Source organism: Dromiciops gliroides, chromosome 2, assembly GCF_019393635.1.
Source record: "Dromiciops gliroides isolate mDroGli1 chromosome 2, mDroGli1.pri, whole genome shotgun sequence".
NCBI classification, from domain to species: domain Eukaryota; kingdom Metazoa; phylum Chordata; class Mammalia; order Microbiotheria; family Microbiotheriidae; genus Dromiciops; species Dromiciops gliroides.
The window spans coordinates 585,282,881-585,306,418 of NC_057862.1; the positions used below are offsets into that span (position 1 = coordinate 585,282,881).

The following is a 23,538-nucleotide window of genomic DNA, read 5'->3' on the forward strand; positions in this document are numbered from 1 at the left end:
TTACTAGCTGTGTGACCCTGGGCAAGTCACTTAACCCGAATTACCTCACCAAAAAAAAAAAAAAAAAGACTGACCAGAAATGGAATGGGTTTCTTCATGAGGAGATGAGCTCCTTCATGAGGAATGTTCAAGGAAACTGTATCAGAGAAGGTACCTTCATTGGTTAGGAAGTTAGAATAGATGAGCCCTTCAAACCCTCCTTGGTTTCTGCCACCAAAAGTTAGCAATCTCTATTCTTTTGAAGTTCATATCATCTAATCATATCACCCTGTTTAGATCCTTTTTGCTGTGATCTACCAACTGCTAGATTAACCCCCCCCCCCCTTTCTTCCTTTCTTTCTCAATGACTTCAAGACTTAGATGATAGTCTTCTTTTCCACTCCAATCTGACCAGGCTGACTTTGGATGATCCAATATTTTTAATGTCAATTCAGATACTGGACTCCAAATTCACCAACACACTCAACTTTCATGAGCTTTACTTCTACTCTACATCAATTAACCGTAGGATATCCTCTTTGGGAATATCCCCTGGATTGCAAATATTTTTGTGAATCAATGCCTCAATTACATTACAGCTGTGTCACTTGTAGCATAAATCAAGTTCAGCCATTCACCAGTTGATGGGTATCCCTTCTTTTTCTACTTCTTTGTCACCACAAAAAAAAAAGTAACTATGACTATTTTTATATAAATAGGTCCTTTTCCATTTAAAAAATTATCGTTGGGATACAGGCTTATTAGTGCTATTGCTGGGTCAAAAGGTATGCATAATTTTATGGCCCTTTGAGCATAGTTCCAAATTGCTCTCCAGAATGGTTGGATCAGTTCACAATTCCACCGATAGTGTATTAGTGTCCCAATTTTCCCACATGCACATGCCTTCCAATATTTGTCATTTTCCTTTTCTGTCATATTAGTCAATCTGACAGGTGTGAGGCGGTACCTCAAAGTTGTTTTAATTTGCATTTCAAAAATCAATAATGATTTATAGCATTTTATATGACTATAAGTAACTGATTTCTTCATCTGAAAACTGCTTGCTTATAGCCTTTGACCATTTATGAACTGGGGAATGGTATACACTCATACATTTGATTCAGTTCTCTATATATTTGAGAAATGAAGCTTTCATTAGAGAAATTTGCTGTAAAAAAAAATTTCTTCCACTTTTCTGCCTTTCTTCTGATTTTGGCCACATTGGTTTTGTTTGGGAAAAACATCTGTAATTTAATGCAATCAAAACTATCTATTTTATATCCTGTAATATTTTCTATCTCTTGTTTGGTCATAAATTCTTCCCTTATCATAAAATCTGATAGGCAAATTGTTCCATGTTCCTCTAATTTGTTTATGGTATTACCCTTTGTGTCTAAATAATATAGCCATTTTGGCCTTATCTTGGCAGATGGTATGAGGTGTTGGTCTATACCTAGTTTCTGCCAAATTGGTTTCCAGTTTTCCAATCAATTTTTGTCAAATAGTGAGTTCTTGTCCCACCAAACTGGGATCTTTGTGTTTATCAAATACTTTATTGCTATGATTATTACCTACTGTGTATTGTGTACCCAATCTATTCCACAGATTCATCATTCTATCTCTTAGTCAGTACCAGATAATTTTGATGATTACTGCTTTATAATACAGTTTGAGATATACTATAGCTAGGCTACTTTCCTTCACATTTTTTTTCATTAATTACCTTGACATTCTTGACTTTTTGTTCTTCCAGATGAATTTTGTTATTATTTTTTCTAGCTCTATAAAATATTTTTTGGTCATTTTGTATGGCACTGAATAAGTAAATGAATTTAGGTAGAACTGTCATTTAATTATATTGGCTCAGCCTACCTGTGATCAATGAACATTTTCCAACTGTTTAGATCTGACTCTATGTGAAATGTGTTTTGTAATTCTGTTCATATAGTTCCTGGATTTGTCTTGGAAGGTAGACTCCAAAGTATTTTATATAGTTATTTTAAATGGAATTTCTATCTCTCCCTGCTGGGTTTTGTTGGTAATATATAGAAATGCCAAAGATTTATGTGGGTTCATTTTATATCCTGCTACTTTGCTAAAATTCTTAATTATTTCAATTAGGTTTTTTTAGTAGATTTTCTAGGATTCTCAAAATATACCATCTACAATATCATCTTCAAAAAGTGATCATTTTTCTTGTTGCCTATTCTAATTCCTCCAATTTATTTTTCTGCTATTATATTTCTTTTATTATATTTGATTTCTTTTTCTTCTCATTCCTAGTACAATAGTGAATAACTGTGATGATCATGGACATTCTTGCTATACCCCTCATCGTACTGGGAAGGTTTCTAGCTTATCTCTGTACTTAACAAATGCTTATTGATTTGACTCTGTCACAGTTATGATGGAATATGAAGATATTACTCAGTTTCTCAACTTGTATAACCACTAAATATAGATCTCACATTTAGAAAATCAATAGTTAGATTAATGTTTGTAGATGGTCTGGAAACACATTCCTCCTTTCCCCACAATACTGGCACCTTCCAAGAGCTACACAGAAGTGAGAGACATTTTGTAGTTTTCTTTATTTCTTTGATTGTCATAGCCAAAGAATTTATAACTAAGTGGCCAACCTACTGGGAATGAGCTTCTCAGTATTTAGCCATGCTGGTCCCTGGAAAGATGATCTAGTTCTCAAGGTCTTTCCTGACTGATGGGATCCAACAGAGATAGTGCTCTACTGGATCTGATTTTGGGAAGCCAGGCTCACTTCCACATCAAAGTGAGAGATTAGAATAGAACTTGGAGGTCATTAATTTTACTGTCATAAAATTTCTATTCATGCTGCCATCATGCTGGTTCAAAGCCTTATTGTCTCTTACCTAGTCCAATATAATAGCTTCCAGATAGGTCTTTTTGCTGCTGTTCTCTCCTTTCTCCAAACGTTATTAATGATGCTGGCAAAATATTTTTCTAACATCTAAGTCTGACCATGTCAGTCCCCTGGTCATAAATCCTTCAGAGGCTCCCTATAGCCTTTAGGATAAAATACATAGATCTTAGCCTGCCTGGCAGTGAAGACCCTCCCTCACATACTTCCAGTTTCGACTAAGATGCACTGGATCTGTTCTCCCAGCTTGACACACTTCCAGGCATTTGTATAGATTTGGATTATGTTCCCTCCTTATTTCAACCTAACAAAACATTTCTCTTTCAAGGCTCCAAGCAAATGTTACATTCTTTTAGAAGCCTCTCCTCATGTCCCCGGGTGAAAGTGTTCTATTCTCTTCTTTAATTTTATTTTTAAAAATTTAAAAATAAATGTCCTTTTAAAAAATATAGAGCTTGCTCGCTTCCTGGCCATCCTGGAGGCAGGTCTCTAGCTGAGGGTCTTCCCACACTGCAGGCAGGAAGATGGTGACCGCAAAGAAGATGAAAAAGTTGCTGGAGTCCATCAACTCTAAACTCCAGCTGGTGATGAAGAGTGGCAAATACATGCTAGGCTACAAACAGACCCTGAAAATGATCAGACAAGGAAAAGCCAAATTGGTCATCTTGGCCAACAACTGCCCAGCCTTGAGGAAATCAGAGATTGAATATTATGCTATGTTGGCCAAAACTGGCATACATCACTACAGTGGCAACAACATTGAATTGGGTACAGCATGTGGGAAAAACTACAGAGTTTGTACACTGGCTATCATTGATCCAGGTGATTCTGATATCATTAGAAGCATGCCAGACCAGACCAATGAAAAGTAAACTGTACAAAAATATTCCTTAATAAACTGGCCAAAGCTTGTTTATATAGATATAGATATAGATATAGATATAGATATAGATATGGATATGGATATGGATATGGATATGGATATGGATATGGATATGGATATAGATATAGATATATAGAGAGATATAGATATATAGATATATATATCTTTACTTCTCAATGACTCTCCCCAACTCACAGAAAATTCTCCTACAACAAAATAGTACAGATAAAGGGGGGGGGGGGGAAACAAAACACTGGATATGTCTGATAACTGAAGGAGGCATTTTTCAACAGTACACTTAGATACTACATTTATCTGAGTTTTGACATCTTTCATTATTGTTTTCTATTGTGGTTACTCCTCAGATTTTCCTACAACACTTTGTCTGGATCTTTCCTTTGCCCCCATCACCTCTAACTCATACTATACTTAGTATTTGTTTATATATTGTATACCCCCTAGTAGATGAAATTCCTTGATAGCAGATACTGTATAATTTTTCATCTTTTGATCTCCAGTGCCTACCAAAGTTCCTAGCACATATTAGGAACTTAATAAATATTGTTGGATTTTTTGAAGGTCCATGACAACTTTTAAAATTCCATGAGTCTCACTAAGAGAAATGACTAAATGCCTGAGCAGACTTCCTTCTGTACTCTCTGCTATGTCTTAATTTGGTAAGTGATTGCTATTTGGATTTGACCCTACCCTTGGGGAAGAAGTGACAGCATGAAGTGACAGCATGAAGAATGTTAGTCAGGGCCAGGAAATGAAGGTTTTTCATCCATGACTCTGCCACTGATTCAATGTGTGATTTTAGACAAGCTACAACATATCTGAGACAAGGTTTAATCATTTTTAATTAACTTCTGTAAGGAAAGTGTTATGCAGATACAAATGATGCATCACCATACAACATCCTGAAGTTGCTGCCAAGCGACTTATTAAATGTAAAACACACGTTTAAACAAGTCTATGGTATGAACTCTTCAGAACTCTACAAGTCAAATCTGGAAAAATAATACCAGATACTTGTGAACTTTTTAGGAAAAAACTAAGGTAATCAAAAGGTGATAAAAGCTAATCACTAAATAGGATCTCTGACAGGCTGGTTCCATTTGATTGATTTGGGCCCATATTTTGTACAATCTATTTTAGAACAATTTACTACCTTTATGATATGGGATCTGAGAAAATAATCAATATGATCTCAATATCCAGCCCAAACCTCCAGAGCTACAGTCTCTCATAACCAATTATGTCTTGGATATCAATGTGTGAATGCCTCATGGACAAACTCATCATGTTTTCCCCAAAACCCTTCCCTCTTCCAAACGTACTTATTCCTGTCAAGACACCACTATCCTGCCCATGCTTGAAAGAAAAGTGTCACCTTCAACCTCTCACTCACACTCACCCCACATATCTAATCCATTGCCAAATCTTGTTTTTACACTCACATCTCTCCCATACATCCTCTTTTCTTCACTCACATAGCTACCATCTTATTGCAGGCTCTCATAACCTCATTCCTAGACTAATGCAATAACTTTCTGTGCTTGAAGTCTCTTTCCACTCTAATCCATCCTTCACTCAGCTGTCAAAAGTGATCTTCCTAAAGTTTATGTCTGACCACGCCATCCTTCCTTCTCCTTAGGGCTAGAGGCTTCCTCTTACCTCCAGGATCAAATATAATATCCTCTGTTTGCCTTTTAAAGCCCTTCACAACCTGGCCCCTTCCTTTTTTCCCAGGGATTCTACAGTCTAAAGACACCAGCCTCCTTGTTGATCCTTGACCACAATATTCCATCTCTCAACTCTGCCGTTTCACTGGCTATTATTCATGTCTAGAATGCTCATTCTCCTTACCTCCTATCTTCTGGTTTCCCTCAAGATTCAGGTCACATCCCACTCTATACAGGTGGGATTCTGTTCCTTCTCTTTCCCTACCCTCCAACACACTGCTAATGCCTTTCCTTTCTTATTACCCTGCATTTACAACGTATATATCTTTTATGTATTTCTCCCATTAGAATGTGAGTTTTTTATTTTTGCCTTTCTTGGAATCCCCAGTACTTAGCACAGTGCTTGGGTAATAGTAAGCATCTAGTAAGTACTTGCTGACTGACTAATTTATGACCAAGTAGAAAGAACACAGGTCCGGAAATCAGAAGGTCTCAGTTATTTTACCAACTGTATGACTAATTAACTTATTTGGCCTTAAGTATCTTAACCTCCCTGAGCATCAGTTTCCTCCTCTGTAAAACTGAGAAAATAATTGCCCTACATATTTCATAAGGTTGCTGTGAAGAACGAGATCGTAAATAGGAAAACACTGAGAAAAATTAAAAGGACTAAACAAATATAAGATACTGTTATATTATTTGGGGCTTTGTTCCAGAAAGACTAAGGGAAGATATAAAAAGAGCCAAAGTTCCTTTCTCTCTTTCAGGTTTTCTTTTTTTATCATAAATCTAGACATATAACAGCCAACATATGCATCAACCCACAAAATCTATAGATTCACTTACATACAACCTCACTTTGCATGATTAGTCAGTCATTTTGTAAATGAACCAGCTATACTTGAATTTCCATATTTAATATCCACAGAAAGAATGAGTATTTTCATACTACCATTCATTTGTATATGTTTTCCCCTCTCCTCCTGTTACTAGTTATAGTGTAGGTATAAAAAGGTCTGATTTTGCCTTGGTAGTCAAAGCAGGTAGTCAAGGGAGAAGGTTACAAAAAGAGACAAGGGGATTTTCATGGACTTTACCGAAATTCACTTTGAAGTTTAGAATTGAGGAACAGCTTCTTTATAAACATCATCTAAGAAACTCAACCGGCCTTTCTGCTAGGGATCTCTTAAAAGTCAAATTATGAAAAAAAAAGTTTTTCACCCAGAACCCTTCCCTGTACAGTCAACAAACCATTACATCAATGGTCCAATGCTCCCCATATAGCCACTGAACAACTTCCTTTCCTATATATCACCATCCCTCTTTGTGTTTCCATTCTCTTGAAGCCTTTCCCCTCCTCAATTCTCTATACTTCCTTCAGCTCTTCCCCATCCCTGAATGTGTATGTATAAATGTGTTTTTTTAATCATAAAAGTATTTTATTATTTTCCAGTTACATGTAAAGATAGTTTTCAACATCTGTTTTCATAAGATTTTTAGTTCCAAATTCTGTTCCCTCTCTCCCTCCCTCCCTTCCCCCCTTCCCAAGACAGAAAGCAACCTGATATAGGTAAATGTGTTTATTTTTGTACATATATTATTGTACACATATAATACATACATATATACATATATATAGCCACACAAATCTTTAGAAATAATAAGCTGAAAACAAGTCAATGATTATGTAAATGTGCAAATTCCTTAATACTCAAATGAAGTTAAAGTGTTGTACTTTCTAATTCAACAGCTCTTCTCCTTCAGAAAGGTACAGAAATACCTAAATTAATGTCTCTGATTATGAGCTATTAATAGTTTTATCCACAGGACTTTTAATAAAAACAAACTAGCCATTCTAATAAATATTATTCCTTTATCATATGGCAGATAATATGTTTTTGAGAACATTAGAAATTTAAAATCAGTTAAATCGTGTGAGTTCTTTTACATTAGCAGCATACAAAATTATAATGCTGTACTTTATATTTTTTACTATCACAGTGGCCTGAAGTTACAAAATAATTAGCTCTGATTCACACTTTCTAAATTTCTGTCTCGTGTTGCTCTAACCTCCAAGTACAATACCCATCTACCAGGTTGGGTAGGAAATTAATATTTATAATCTCACATACCATATAATCAAAACTAGTAAAGCATTTTAAAATTACATTTGCATCCATTTGTGGTAAAAAAGTGAAAGTTTTTCTTGTATCCAATTTTAAATCTCACACATTCAAGAATGAATAGGATTTGGGGGGGTTGTTTTTTTAAGGAACTGACTGAATTCTGATTGTTGTTCAGATGTCAAAAAATATGTATTAAAAATATCCACAATAATTTCAGTTATGTACAAGAGGCTCATGTTATTCTTTGTTTGATTTTTAAAGAAAATTTTCACAAAAGAAAAAAAGCAAAACGAATAGAGATACAGATTCATACAGCTATCCTATTTTAGAAAAAAACATCCCCCTCTCTATTCCTTTATAAGTTTATATTAATAAGAAAAGATCCAGTTAGAAAGGAAATGGGAGTTCAGCACCATCATGGCTACCAAACTAAGAGCTGATGATCTGGTCTGGAAGGGCCTAAAAAGAGAATTTAATTCTTATGTTGAGCTCCAGGTTGAACAATGAATAAAGATTGAGCTTGTCAGCAGAAAAATGTGGTGCTAAAGACCTTGGTTACTTGGTCTAGTAAAGAATGCACAACTACATTTGTCATGGAGAACTGAGTTCTAGTTAGAAGAGTGGAGGGAAGTTAAGGGAAGGGGGAAGGGGATGAGAACAAGCACTTCCATAATGCTTACTATGTGTCAGGCACTGTATTGGATGCCTTTTTAAAAAACCAAATATTACTTCATTTGAAAATTATCTCATTTTGAATTGATTCCTGCGTCTCACAATTAACTACCTTGGACAAGCTTCCTCAGCTACAACTTATTCATATGTAAAATAAGAAGGATAATACTTGCTGGGCCTGCCCAGAGCACATTACAAAAGTGCTTTGTAAATTGTAAAGTACTTTAAAAGTGTGAGTTGTTTTAGGCGGCTATTGAATAAAAAGTCTTTTGAGAGACTGTATGATATACTAGAAACAACAACAACACAGGACTTGGTGTCAGGAGAAACCTCCAGCTCTTATACAGACTGGCTGTGTAGCCCAGGGCAAATCACCTGATCTCTCAGAGACTACATTTTCTAATCTGAAAGACACTAAAGTTAATACTTGTGCTACCCACTTCACAGGACTGTTGTTAGGAAAACTCTCTGTAAACCTTAAAGCACAATGTAAACGCAGGTTCTTTTTACTAGTGCCGGTACTTCTATTAAGTAGTTGGACTTTAGGTCCAACTTGATAGGATAATGCTGAAATAGATGTAGAAAGGTTTTGTAAAAAGTAAACATTGCTAGAGGAACAGAAAACACTAATTACACTATTTCAAGCAGGTGTCAGTAAAGAAAAGTGGGAAGAACAACTAAGCTTGGCCAAGTATTAACAGAAAAGATGTGTAATAGAGGCAACATCACTGTGAGTGAGTGCATTGGGCAATCAATTTTCAGGTTATCTGAGACTGTGAAGGTAGAAGAATCTCAGACCTTGTTATGACATAAAGAAGGTGACTAATAAAATTAATTAATCAACCAATCAACTAACATTTATTAAGAGTTACTGTGGGCCAGGCACTGTTCTGAGGTTGTAAAGAAAAAGCTGACAGTGACTGCTCAAAGAGTGTATACCCTAATTGGGGAGTCAGCATAATACAGAGTAGATGAAAGATAGCCTTCTAGGGGAAGGTGCTAGTGCTCCTGGAGGCAGCAAAGGCCTCCTGCACAAGGCAGCATTTGAGCCAGGGACTCTAAGAGCTGGGGGTGAGGAGGAATAGCAAGTCAGGAACAGGGGACAACTGGTGTAAAATCCCAGAGACAAGAGACGGAGACTGTGTGTGGAGAATAACGAACAGTCCAGTAAGGATGGATCATATGGAGGGGAATAATGGTTAAGTAGACTGGAAAGATGTGAACAGCCTTAACTGTCAAAGAAAGGAGTTAATGTTTGATCCTTGAGATAACAGGGAGCCGCTTCAGTTCATTAAATAGGAGGCAACATTTTTCACTTTAGGAAAATCACTTTGGCAGCTACACAGAGGATGGAATGGAGGCAGGGAGACCAAAATTAGGAGGCAATTAGAATAGTACAGGTGAGAGGCAATGAGGGCCAGAGCTACACTTGTTTGAATGGAAAGTAGAAGGGAATGTGTAGGAGAAAAGTGTAGGTAAAAACAGAAAGACTGGCTATATGGGGTGAGCAAGAGGTAGGAGCTGAGGATGGCAAAATGGATATAAAATAAAGTGACTAGAAGGATGGTGATACCTTCAATAGGAATAGGAAAGTTCAAAATAGGAGAGAGGGTATTTTTCTTTTGGAGGGGGGAGATAATGAGTTATGTTTGGGATATATTGAGTTTAAAATGTCTGTAACACAGCTAGTTGGAATATCATTAGGAATTTGGTGATGTGGATCTGGAGCTTAGAAGAGAGACTAGAGCTGGGATTGCTAAAGAGATCTGAGAGTCATCAGCAGAGATGATAACTGAACCAAACTGATGAGATCACCAAGTTAAAAAGATGCCCACAGTTAGTAGACATGACATGGATGAAGATCCAGGAACAGAGATTGAGAAGGGTTGATCAGAAAGGTAGGAAAGGAACCTAAAGAAAGCAATGACACAAAAAAAGAAAAGTCTGAAGGTGAACAGCTTATCACATGCTGTTCGGAGGTCAAGAAGAATGAAAGGCTATTAGGCTTGGTACTTAAGCATTGGTAATTTTGAAAAGAACTGTTTCGAGTGGACGATGAGGTCTGAAGCTAGATGGCAGAGGATTTAGAAGGGAGAAGGAAAAGTGGAAATAGAGATACCTAGTGTAATTTTAAAAAAAGTTTAGTAGAGAATGGGAAGAACATGTAAAATGATAGTTAGCAGAGATGGTGGGATCTTGTGAAGGTTTTTTAAGGTTAAGGGAGATATGGTCATGATTGTGGGCAGCAAGGAAGGAACCAGGAAGGAGGGATAAAAGATTAGAGATGGTAGGGACGGCAATGGCAGCAATCTGATTAAGAACATAGGAGGGAAGAGAATAATGGGCACAGGTAGAGGTGTGCTTGGGCAAGTAAAGGGTCATCTCTGGAAGTAAGAAATATTGGGAGGGCGATGTCAGAGGGATGTGAGATGAGGAGGGGAAAGAGAGGGTTCTTGATAATAGACTCAATTTTTTTCAGTGAAGTATGAGGTAAAGTCTTCAGCTGACAGGGTAAGGGAGGAAGTGTTTTAGGCAGCTTGAGCAACGATGTTTTAAAACAATCATTTTGAAGAGTAGGATAGAGAAGTGAGGAGTAGTATTGCCTTTCTGCAATAAAGTTCTAGTTATGATTAACATTGTAATAGCTATTTCTATTGTTTTTGCTATTGTTGTTTTTCTTTTTTGAGGTTTTTCCTTTTTGCTCTCATTCTTCTCTCATTATATAACTAATGCAGAAATACGTTTAATGTGATTATACATATATAACCTATATCAGATTACTTGCTGTCTTGGGGAAGGGGGAGGGAGGGGAGGGAGGGAGAAAAATTTGAAACTAGAAATCTTATAAAAACAGATGTTGAAAATTATCTCTAAATGTAACTGGAAATAATAAAATATTTCTATTTAAAAAGTTTAATTTTTTAAAATTGTAATAGCTAACATTTATGTAATACTTCAAAGTTTGCAAAGCACTTTATATGTTATCTCATTTTATCCTCACAAAAATTCTGGGGGGTTATTATTATTCCTATTTTATAGATGTAGAAATGGAGGTAAAATTATACATTTTTCCTGGACCCAGTCAGCATGATTTCATCACTTCCTCTAGCACTATTCTGTAGCATGTGAGTAGGAGCAAAGGGAAGTGGATGTGGGAGTAGCCTAGGGTTAGGATTTGGTAGGTAATGAGTAATAGTAAGAGAAGCAGGGCAAAGAATTTGAGAGTAGAGCATAGGGGAGAAATCAATTGGTTACCAATAGGTTGAGATTAGGAAGGGAGAAGCATGTAGCCAAAGTAGGAATGATGGCCTTCAGGAATTACTGAAGGCTGGAGGGAGTGGAAGTCACAAGGAGGATGAAGAACAGGGTAAAGGATTATTAGGTGTAGGTCAGTAACTCCTCACCCATACATCTACTTTCTTATCCTTACAAAATATTTATGAGAATAATCTACACAAACATCAGGGGCATCCTTCTTAAAGGTATAAGAAGGGAACAGGCAGGCTTTCACAAATGGTATTTTACAGCAGATTTGCATCCTATAAATGATGAGAAATAAGTAGAGAACTCAAGATTCTACTGTACCTCCTGTTGTTGACTATAAAAAGTATTTGATTCAGTCAAGAGAAACATCATCTCAGAGGCTCTCCTCCAACAAGACATCTCCCTTGCACATGTAAAATCATTCTCTTGGCCATCACACCTCATGATGCTGTCTCACTTTGAAAATTCCCTCAAGGCCTGTGGCCCTCTGCTCCTGGAACTTCCCTCAGCATCTCTGCTCTTCTCAACCTGGAATTTCCCTCAGAACCTATGGAAAAGCCCTTTGCCATATTGGCCCCTAATCCCATGGAGAAATTACTCCTGGAGCCTCCAGTTAGGGGAATGGCCCAGGGTGCCAACCTTTATTCCCCTCCTGGTTCTGCTTCTAACCTTCTAGACTTTACTACTGTTCCCTGGCCAGCATTACACCCTGGAACTTCCCCTAGCACCTGTGGTCTTGTCACCCTGGAAGTTCTCTCTGCCATGCCAGCCTTCTTCTCCCATTGGTGAGTCTGCATTTCAAGGAAGATTCTGGTTAGTCAACCTTCATTGCCCTCTTGGCTCTGCTTCTGCATCTCTGGACCTCTTCCCATGTATATTATTCTCATATTCCTTCTCTTAATTTTCAGCTCCCTTTTGTGTGCTGTCTTCCCTCATTAGAATATAAGCTTCTTGAAGGCAGAGACTCTTTTTTTTGCTTGTATTTGTATCCCCAACATTTAGCACAGTGTGTGTCACACAGTAAGTGCTGAAGAAGAGATTGCTGCCTTGCCTGGATGACCCTCTGATAATTAATATCAAAGTATAAAGCAGTAAAAAACAAATACTAAAGGTATTTGTCTTTGCCATGAAGGATATCCAAAGTTAAGTCTAAATAGAAGAGAAATTTCCTACAGACCATAAGGGCTTCCACTTGCTTCTATTTGGGGATGATATTATGTAGAATATATCAAGTACTAGGACAGTGAAGGGACTTCATAATCACTCAAAAGAACGTGACCTAAATATTCAAACAGGAAAAATCAAGTGAAAGAAGAATGTCTATTGTCTAGTTTATAATATGTAGTTTTATGGATGACTCATTAATAAATATATGTGTGTATACAGGGCATGACACATAGATAGTGACCAGGTCCCACACACAGAAAACAGAATGAACCCCATGTGGAAAATTGTGTAGTGCTTTTAATGAACCCAAAATTTTCCTTGAAACAAAGGAAGTGCCATCTTTTAAATATCATTACTTATCATAGTAACTGTTCAATAAATTCTTGTTGAGTTGATTTGAATTTCAACGATTAATAGTTGTCAGTTACAGACTGCCACAATCTCTGAAGAGTTAAAATACATAGTGAAATGAGTAGAACCAGAACAATTTATACTATAACATCAATATTATAAACCAACAATTATATAATCAACATTATAAAAATGAACAGTTTTGAAAAACTTAAGAACTCTGATCAATGCAATAATTAATCATGATCCCATAGGACCAATGAGGAAGAATGCTACCCACCTTCTCACAGAGAAGTGATGGACTAATATGCAGAATAAAACATTTTTTAACATGGCCAAGATAGGAAATCTGTTTGACTATGTAAATTTGTTACAAGGATTTTGTTTTTCTTTAGGTAAGAGGCGGGGCAGTGAGAGGTGGAGGAAAAAAGCTTGATAATTTTTTTTTTATTTTAAAGAATTAAAATTAAGGATCATCCAAACATAGACTACATATAGGAGACATATGTAGTCTAAAAAGCATTATTAATAAAGAAATGCACAAAATAACTGTAGAACTAGGAAAAAAAGGTGTTGTAGTCGAGCTTTAGGCTCATGAGATACCCTATGGATGATCTGTGAGATGTACTGGTATCTACACAGTGTCAGGAGATCTAGAAGAAGGTCCCCAGCATGTTGGGTAGTCTTCCTGTAGAGGATTTTTGGTGGGACTGGACAAGAGCTGTACAGTATGAGAGTGCTTGAACAGATGTTGACTTGCACCACTGGAGGGAGTGATAATTTCTATGAGATCAGATTCCTCAAAGTATCATAGGATTTAGGGGCAGCTAGATGGCGCAGGGGATAGAGCACTGGCCCTGGATTCAGGAGGACCTGAGTTCAAATCCGGCCTCAGACACTTGACACTTACTAGCTGTGTGACCCCGGGCAAGTCACTTAACCCTCATTGCCCTGCAAAAAAAAAAAAAAAAAAAAAAAGTATCATAGGATTTAAACCAGGAGAACAAAACCAAACTTAGCTGTGCTATATTGCATATTTTCTGGCTTTTCTACAGTGTCTACTTTGATATTTTATGGTTTGCTGTCATTGATTTTATATATAAGAGAATTCTGTTGACCTAATGTTATCTTCTAACTAGCATAGAAAACCCATTCATAGGAGCACTTAATGTCTTGATGGTAATGACTGAGATATAAAACAAAATGAATGCAAAGAGGCACCTAATAGACTTCTTCACAGAAAAGGAATGTGACAAATACATTAAAATGTCTTTCTTCTAAAATCCTCCTCCAAAACAAGTTCTTTGACTTGATAGGACTCCCCTACAAGGAAACACACATATTCAGCTCTAGTTCTTATCTTTCGAAATCAGTAGAAAACAAGAGTGGAAATAGTAGGATAGTAAAATACTGTATCTAAACCTAAAAGTCACTTTCTTTTTTATCACTAAGCCTATCATACCTGATCTCATATATTTTGTTGGTAGCACAAAAAATGAACAATTTTGAGAAATCTACTGTCAGATACTGGTTGCATCATAATCAAATAAGATAAACCAGCCAATTTATGACAAGGTTTCCAACTTCCTGAACCATCCTTTTGTCATGGGGCGCAGAGCACCCCAGAATTTCTCTGGGGCACACCGAGGAATCTTCTCCTTGAGAAACTAAACCAGAGGACAGATAACGCCTAGAGAGATAAGCTGAACCAAATCAGACAGAGCTAGCTTGGGATTCCTACCCTTCATTCTGGTCTCCCTTACCCTGGGGAGATAAGTTTGGGTGTGGCTTCGGCCTTTGTGTTCTGAAGAGGGATCTGTAGCCACCCCTCACCCAATTCCTTTAGTCACTACCAGTGGGGGATGGTCCTTCACTGCTCACCCAATTCCCCCAGCTACCACCAGTGGGGGATGGTCCTCTCTCACTAAAGGAACTTTTCACGGGCAGATGGTCCACCCCCATCAGTCCTCTATAAAAGTACCTTCCAGTCTCCTGTTGGAGGAGATTTGGTACCTCTGAGCTATGTGCTTTATGCCAAATTTCCCCATGAAAAGTCCAAGGATTTCTTTCATGGTTTCCCTCCCCCCACCCTTCCCTTCCCTTGTTCCTCAATAAACTACCACCTTATTCTAACTGCGTTTTGTGTGCAAGAGGGTGTAATTCTTTAAAGAGGAATTCCTAAGAACCCCAACTCCTACACCAACCCATACCCCATTCCCCACTATATCACTTTGAATGTTTCAAATTTAGCAATACCTATTGAAAGATTTTCTAGTTACTGTGACATAGATTTCCAAGCTTAAACTTTACTGAGTGATTTTATTCATTTGTCTCATTCTCCCTTAAGACTATCAAGGTAACTATAAATTTAATGTAACTGTTAATATTGGGGCTTTTTAAAAAAGCAGTTCTGAAAGAAGACAAGAAGGCTTTCCTTTTATCTTCTTAATTTCACAATGGGAAAAGATTTAGAACTTCAACTCATATACCTGATTTTCCTAAAATTAAATGGTCTTTTAATGTTGTATGTCTCTTTACATTTTAAAAGTTATTGATGATAATATTTAGCACTCTTTGGAGTATTAAGACAAGCTATTTGTTTTCTATGATCTTCAATAAGAATTCAATTTTAGGAAAAATAACATTATGACCTATGCTGTCACCAAAACCTTCCTATTCTTATTTTGAAAGACAGCCCACAAATAATTTACAAAAGCTTCCATTTCAAGTTAGACAGATTATTGCTAAGATAATACTTGTTCATACTTTGTTTTTGAAGAGAACTGGTAACCTCAATAAATGGCATTATAGGAGTTAAGATGTAGGAACACACAAACCAGGATATTCCGCACAAGGATGATACCAACTTTATTTTCCTTGGATTACTGGATTCCCATTTCACAATGAATTTCTGCTACTGGTTAAAAAAAAAAAAAAACCCACAGGGTGAATGTCCAGTAGATAGTGGATTTACTACCCAGGTGTGATCTTTTAATGAGATTCATCATTACTCAACTGTGCCAGTTGAACAGTGTTCTTGTTTCCTGTTGCTCCATGGCTCATAATACAGGAATTGTTCATGGGTGGGGTATTTATTATCTTCTGAAGTGACAATGACATGATACAAGTAGCAGATTTAGTTAACAGCAGTAGCACCACAGGTTTGACAAAAATCATTAAGTATGAAGATTGAAAATTTAGCAGGCTCCAATTTAGAAGGCCCAAAATGCCAGAAATAAACTTAAGCATTCCTTCTCCTGGCCTGAGTATATATTACCTTGTACATAAGAACTGGATATTAAGGAAGTAATGAGGTTGGGTTCTATTTTAATAAAACTGATTGTCCACCCAAACATATGATATAGCACCTAGAATAACATTCTACACAATAATAATGTTAATTCATATTAGTATTTAAATTTGAGGTTCCTGACCTTTTCAATATGAGGAACTATTTTTGATTTCCCAAATCTTATGAGTCTGCTGAGCATTTATTATGTGATGGACACTGGGCTGGGTACTAGGGATGCAATCAAAGGTTCAGGGGGGGCGGGTGATGCCAGTGGCTGATCTCAGGTAGCTCACATTCCGATGGAGGAAGCAACAAGTAAATAACCAAGCAAAACCAAGATATTTACAGAGGAGATGGAAGGTAATCTGAGAGGGGAAGGCATTAGTACCTGAGGGGGAAGGGAAGAAGATGGGATTTGAGGTAAGCTTTAAAGGAAGCCAGGGAAACTCAGAGACAGAGTTTAGGGGGGCAAGCTTTCCAGACAAAGGGGATACAGAGATGAGAGATAGAGTGCTATGTTTAAAGAACTGCAATCTGCACTGGATCTGAGCATATGTAAGGGGATAAAGCATAAGAAAAAAGGAGAGGTGGGAGGGGGCCAGGTTCAAAGAGCTTTACATTTTACATTTTATCTTGGAGGTAATACAGAGCCCCCTGAAGCTCTCTGAGCAGGGGATGACATGGTCTGGCCTACGCTTTAGAAAAAAATCACTTTGAAGGCTAAGTGGAGAATGGGTTGGAGTGGAGAGAGGCAGTTATGACGCTACTACCGCAAGAGTCTAAGGGAGAGAGGAAAAGGGCCTCAACTAGGGATGTGGCTATGTGAGCAGAAAGAGGAGACTATGTATGAGAGATACCGTGAAGGTAGAATTGGCAAGATTTTGGCAACTGGTTGGAGATGTGGGGTAAATGAGTATGAGGAGTCCAGGATAAGGCCTAGTTTGCAAGCCTAGGTGACTGGGAGGAGGGTGGCATCATTTACAGTAACAGGAAAGCTGCAAAGAGGGAAGGAAACAAGCACATGTATTATGTGCCAGGGACTGTGCTAAGCACTTTGACAAATATTATCTCACTTAATCCTCACAACAACCCTGTGAGGGAGGAACTATTATTATCCCCATTTTGCATTAGAGGAAACTGAGGCAGGCAGCGGTTAAGTGGCTTGCCCAGGATCTCAGAGCTCATGAGTAAGGCCAAATCTGAACTCAGGTGTTCCTGACTCTAGGCCCAGCTTTGGATCCATTGCACCACCTAGCTACCTCCATCTCAAGAGGGGAGAGGTTGGAAGAAAGACAATGAGTTCTGTTTTGGACTTGTTAGGTCTGAGATGTCAAAGAGGGCAATTGGTCCTGAGGGTGTTTCTCTTTTCCCTTCTCCTCCCTCTTTCATTGCCTCTCTTCCCCCACATTCATATACACATATTGTTTTGTTTCCATCTGATTATAAAGGTCTTGCAGTCAAGTACTAAAAGGCACCAGAGGGTGGAGGTACAATAAACTACTTGACTAAGGGGTGATTTTTATGTGGGAATGGCCTGTTTTTAAAGGAAAGACATTATAAACAAAAATAATGCAAAGTAATCACTTTAACCAACATTTTAATTTCAAATAAATGGCTCTGTTGTGAAATAAGAGGAAAATCAGGAAAACTGGCAAAAAGAACTGGCTAAACCATTAGAACAAAGAAAGTGAATGTCATCCACTGGCAAGGAAGTAGGCAGTTAACCTTTCCAAAAAGTCCTGAGGCGTTTGCAGGTGCTATTTATTGACTGTTTATGATGGCCTTTGATCAGACCCAAGGTCCAAAATATCACAGGACAAATGTCCCCAATCATTTTCAGGTGAAAAATGATATTTTATTTCCAGAAGTCTCTTGATGCCTGAGGGGAAAGGGAAGAACAATTATAAAATGTTGTCCTGATGAGTGTGGCATAGTGGATATTACGGCTGGTCTCAGAGTTCCATTTTTAACTCAAACTATCTGTGTGCCCCTGGGCAAGTCATTTAACCTCTGTTACAGAGAAGGTGCCCCCCCCCCCCCCCCCCCCCCCCCCCCGCACCTGGAGAATAAGTGCCTCACCAGGAACTCTCTACATGAAGAATGAAATCAAAGATCTAGTCCCTATCCAAACTGCTCCTCCTTCTCCTTGAGCTCAGCCTTCCCACTAAAGAGAAATCACCACCAGCCTAGGACCATTGTCTTGGGAAAGGCCCTATCCATGGTTCACCCAATTCATGCCCAGACTACCCCACAGCACTCCTTTCTCCTTCCTTGCTGCTTGCCTGCAGCCTTGTCCCCACTTGAGTGCCCTTTCCTCACAACTCCCTCTTTCCAGCTTCCTTTATGTATTGCTATCCCCTTTTACAATGTAAACTCTGAGGGTATAGACAGTTTTGTTTGCTTGCCTTTGTTTCCTAGCACTTTAAGTACAGTGCCTAGCACAATGTGTAGTAAGTAGTTCAACTGTGTTGGATTCTTCATGACCCCGTGGACCACAGCATGCCAATTCCATCCATGGGGGTTTCTTGGCAAAGATACTGGAGTGGTTTGCCATTTCCTTCTCCAGTGGATTAAGGCAAACAGAGGTTAAGTGACTTGTCCAGGGTCACATGGTTAGTAAATGTCTAAGCTGGATCTGAATTCAGGTCTTCTTGACTTCAGGTCCAGCACTCTATCCACTGAGTCACATGGTAAGTACTTAATAAATGCTTTATCTCTCCATCTGTCCCTCATTGTCTGTCTGTCTGTCTATGTATCTATCTGTCTGTCTGTCTGTCTGTCTGTCTGTCTGTCTATCTATCTATCTATCTATCTATCTCCCTGCTTTTAGCAAGAACAGTACTCTTGGTCTTCTGGTGCCTTTGATAGGAAAGTACAAAAGTTTCTTCTTTATTTTTATAAAGGAAAACAGTACAACAATCAGTTCTACAAAAGGCATTCTGGTAAATATGTTTGTTGTCAGAAGCCTTCGCTGACAAAACATGATTTAGAAAGCTTCTATTCATGAATAACAGTTATGTCCACTTTATAAAAGGAAGATTAATTCTCAGCTGAAGAATTTATCCTGAGACACATAAAATAATAAATTCAGGTGGCAAGTCTCTTTCCTGCCCCTCCATGTAAATCAATGGATATATCACCATCTCTTTAGAAACTCTAATATCCTACTTCATGGAACAATGAATATGGGTCATCCTAAAAAGAATTTTGATTGTGGTGTTTTCAAGCTATATTGGTATCACTGATCACATTCTTTTTGAAATAAGTTTATTATTTTTATTTTTCAACTACCAAGATTTTTAAAAAAATTAATCTTACCTTCACTACCCCCTCTTCCTTGAGAATTTTTTTTAAAAACTAAAAAAAAAATCCTTCAATATATAGTCCTTCAAAACAAATGTCTACATTAATTATATCAAAAAGCATATGTCTCATTCTGTTTTAAATTCATCACATCTGTCAGAAGGTAAGTGGCCTGTTTTATTATCATTCTTTTGGACTATCATTGCCTTTATCAGAATTCTAAAAGCTTTCAAAGTTGTTTTTCTCTAAAATCTTATAATTATATAAACTGTTCACCTATTTCTGTTCATTTTATTTTGAATCAATTCATGAAGATCTTTGTAGTTTCCTCTGAAATTATCCATTTCATCATTTCTTATTGCACAAGAGTATTTCATTACATTTATATACACAATTTGTTTAGTTTCTACAAAAAGAACTGCTATAAAATTTTTTCTATATTCATAGATATGTTTATATCCATGCACATGTATAATACATATATATGTATATGTCATAGGATCAAAGACTTGGGTCTAAGGGAGAACTTAGAGATAAATTACAGATCTGCATTTTTACAGATGAGGAAATGAAGACTATGGATGTTAAATAACTTGCCAAAAATCAATTAGTCATTATTAGGATTAGAACTGAGGTCTTCTAGCCAATTTTCATGATTTTTCCAATATATCACTCTACATTTCCTTATTACTATTGTTTAAAAAAGAAGGAAATCTCTAGGGGGCAGCTAGGTGGTGCAGTGGATAAAGCACCGGCCCTGGATTCAGGAGGACCTGAGTTCAAATCTAGCCTGACACTTGGCACTACTAGCTGTGTGACATTGGCCAAGTCACTTAACCCTCATTGTCCTGCCCCTCCCCCAAATAAGAAGGAAATCTCTCTACCCCTTCTTATTCCTGAATGACCGAGGAAAAAGGCCTCTGAAATAACCTACTAGTCATTTTCTGTACCCTTTCATAAGAAATTTCATGGGGATCCCCTTCTATATCCAAAGCAAGGATGCCAAAGAAATGAAGATATTCCTTTCTTTCCCAATGGGTGGCCTCTATTCCTCTTTTTACTATTGTCTTTTTGAACAGTTTCCAATTTGAATGGGTACCTGCAAATTGGATGGAGTTTATGTTGACTTTTCCCAAAGAAACAATAATTTGCTCTTCAGGACACAAGAAAGCTTTTAAACTATACTGTAGATAGTTAAACCTAATAAACTCAGAGCAATAAACTCAGAGCTGAACTAATCTCAGGTTCCAGAGAGTCAGGATGCTTATCAATTTCATTGTGGTTACAATGTTACAATATGTTACAATCACTTGAAACCATAAAGCATTTCATTCTCCCCACTTGGGCATATTTTCATTGTACTACTGAGAACTTGAAAAGAAGTCTATAGGACAGGAAACTCCCAGGGGTTTCTTAGCGACCAGCTCCAGCCTGCTCTATCTTGCTTACAACTGGGCTGCACGTACACAAGGAAAAGGAAAACTTAAGGATGAGAGGAAGGAAGGCACCTTGCTACCAGGACTTTTGCCAATCCTCCACACAGCCCAGGAAGGAGCCTATCTAGCAATGCTCACCTCCCTCTTTGACCCTCTCCAGAAGATCATTTGAGGCTCTTAGAAAGCTAATATGAGGTTAGGAAGCAATGGGTAAGCAAACGTGGAGATTCTCCCCACTCCTTTTGTTTTTCTTTCCTTAAAGGTTGAAACATTTATCTATCTCTTAAGCCAAATGTGCTATTAGTCATCATGTCAAAGTTACTGTGTATAACAATGCTTTGGCTGGAAAATGCATTCAAAACTCTACCTTGCGAAACTAAGAGCATGTCTCCCCATGGCCTCTGTGAAGTGATGGGAACTTTCCCAATCCCAAACCACCCATGATAGTTCAGGGAACAAGGGAGGGGAGTGGTTATCAAGAAATGAATAACAGATATAAGGAGAAAGAATAGGGAGAGGAAGGATGTGGAAGATAAAGAGCTCTTTGGAGAGACCCAGAGCAAACCCCAGAGAATACTTTCTGGTCTTGGGCTGGTTCCCCAGGCAGCTACTTTCTTCCATAGGCCCCAGCAAACGGCCTACCCACTTCCCTTTCCCATGCTGGGGTTTTATTGGCTGCCTACTATGAGAACTGATTATTTCTCTCTTGTATTAATAACTACTTGTTGTATTAGGAGCAAGATTTTCCCCCTTTTCTACTTCCTTATCCAGAAATCAACCAGTGTGGGAAATCTTTCTAAAAGATTTACCCATCCAGGATGGCTGAGATCCAATCAAAAACAGTAAAAGAAAGTCTAAGTTTAGGTTAATTAGGTGCATTCCTACCCACTGTGTTTGCTCAGGCAGGTCTGGGAAAATGTGGATCCTCCCTTTTTCAAGATCGGTGATGTGGAAATTGATGTCTCTTTGGCCAAGATTTGGGTGATCCAAGTCACATACCCCCAAATCCTCACTGTAATATAATCCACTCTCTCGTTGTAATATTCATTCTCTCATTAATTATTAACCAGAGTTGATTGTCACCCTCAGGAACACCTGCTCTTCCAAGGGTATAAAAACTGTGAGCCCACCACAAGGGGTCTTTGGTTCGAGAAACAGCCAAATTCTCATCCTTTTAACAAACATGCTGGTCTTATTAATAAAATGATTAAATTACCCAGAAACTGTCTTTCAAACTTGTTAAATGTCACGCTACTATGTGCCCCTCTTTTCACTCTCCTAATACTCTACAGAAAAAGCTGCCAGTATGTGCTAATGAAATTTTTAGGCACATCAAGATCTAATGTAAGATTTCTCTTTTTCCCAAGATATGCAGGCTTGGACTATTCTGGGCCTTTTTCCCCCCACAGGAGCTGGGGTAGGAGTTCTGAGATAAAGAGGAAGATGAGCCCTCTTAGGGCAAGCAGGCCACTAATGATAAGCTGAAGGAGGAATGAGGATGCCTATGTAGCCAAGGGTAGGGGCTGGAAGAACAGTGGTTTGGAAAAGGGAGGGGCAACTTTGAGGTGGTCTATGATTTCCCCTTTCATAAATTCTGCCACATTAGAGCTCACTCTGGACTAGCTTTGGTCACCCTTAGTTAAATATGGGGCTCACAGACTTGATTATAAACTAAAAGGGTTCTAAGCTTGCCTTATCACGAAGACTAGTTATTGACTTGTGAGGTCAGTAAATGGAACTAAAGAGCTGAAGTTCAGAAGGCAGTTAGGTAATGGGAAATACCAAGTGGAGACAATGTGATTCCCCACAGAGACCCAACGATCCGTATAGAGACAATGCACTTGGCAGAGACCACCAGTATGATGGAATCACCAAAGGACATCAGCATCCTTGCAGCACTGGAGATGGGCGCTATCCCAGATACGGGTTCCCTATGTATGTACTGCCACATGACTTCCTAGCACATGTCCCTGGCCACTGTGTTCTCTCTCTGTGATTTCCCTAGTCACACACGTTCCCTGTATGTGTGTGTCATCTTTTGCTAGCACTGTGGTAATCTGTGGGAAGTCATGTTCCATATATACAGAGGAGGAACTTTTCTCAAGACTTTACTATATCGTTTGAACAAATATCTTTTGTTTTGAATGGTATCCTCTGGCTGTCTGGTTAAAGAAAATATACTAGTGAGGGCTCATGAGCTGTGGTTTTGAGGGGATGCTGGTTCATGGAGAAGCTCAAACCTGGAGGAGCTTTCCTGGCAGTCCATGTGTAAGAGGAAATATTCTATGTACCACTCATAGTATAGGTAAGACATCAATCTTGCTGCCATGGGATTGAGAGCATAGTAGGGAGATACAACGCAAACACAAATAACTATAATGCAAAATAACATATGAAGTGCACAAGAGAAGTAATAAAACAGAATGGAGTTCAAATCCAGCCTCAGACACTTGACACTTACAAGCTGTGTGACCCTGGGCAAGT

General features: G+C 38.1%; 2 protein-coding genes across 2 annotated transcripts in view; one reads left to right on the forward strand and one right to left on the reverse strand.

Annotated features, from left to right (window-relative positions):
• The window catches only part of COMMD1 (copper metabolism domain containing 1), a 246,290-nt gene that overhangs the window by 74,565 nt on the left and 148,187 nt on the right, over window positions 1–23,538 (reverse strand). The gene's annotated exons all lie outside the window — the stretch shown is intronic.
• Window positions 3,400–3,747, forward strand: LOC122738625 (60S ribosomal protein L30-like). The gene has a single exon (XM_043980613.1). The coding sequence runs from the start codon at window positions 3,400–3,402 to the stop codon at window positions 3,745–3,747; it is 348 nt and encodes a 115-aa protein (XP_043836548.1).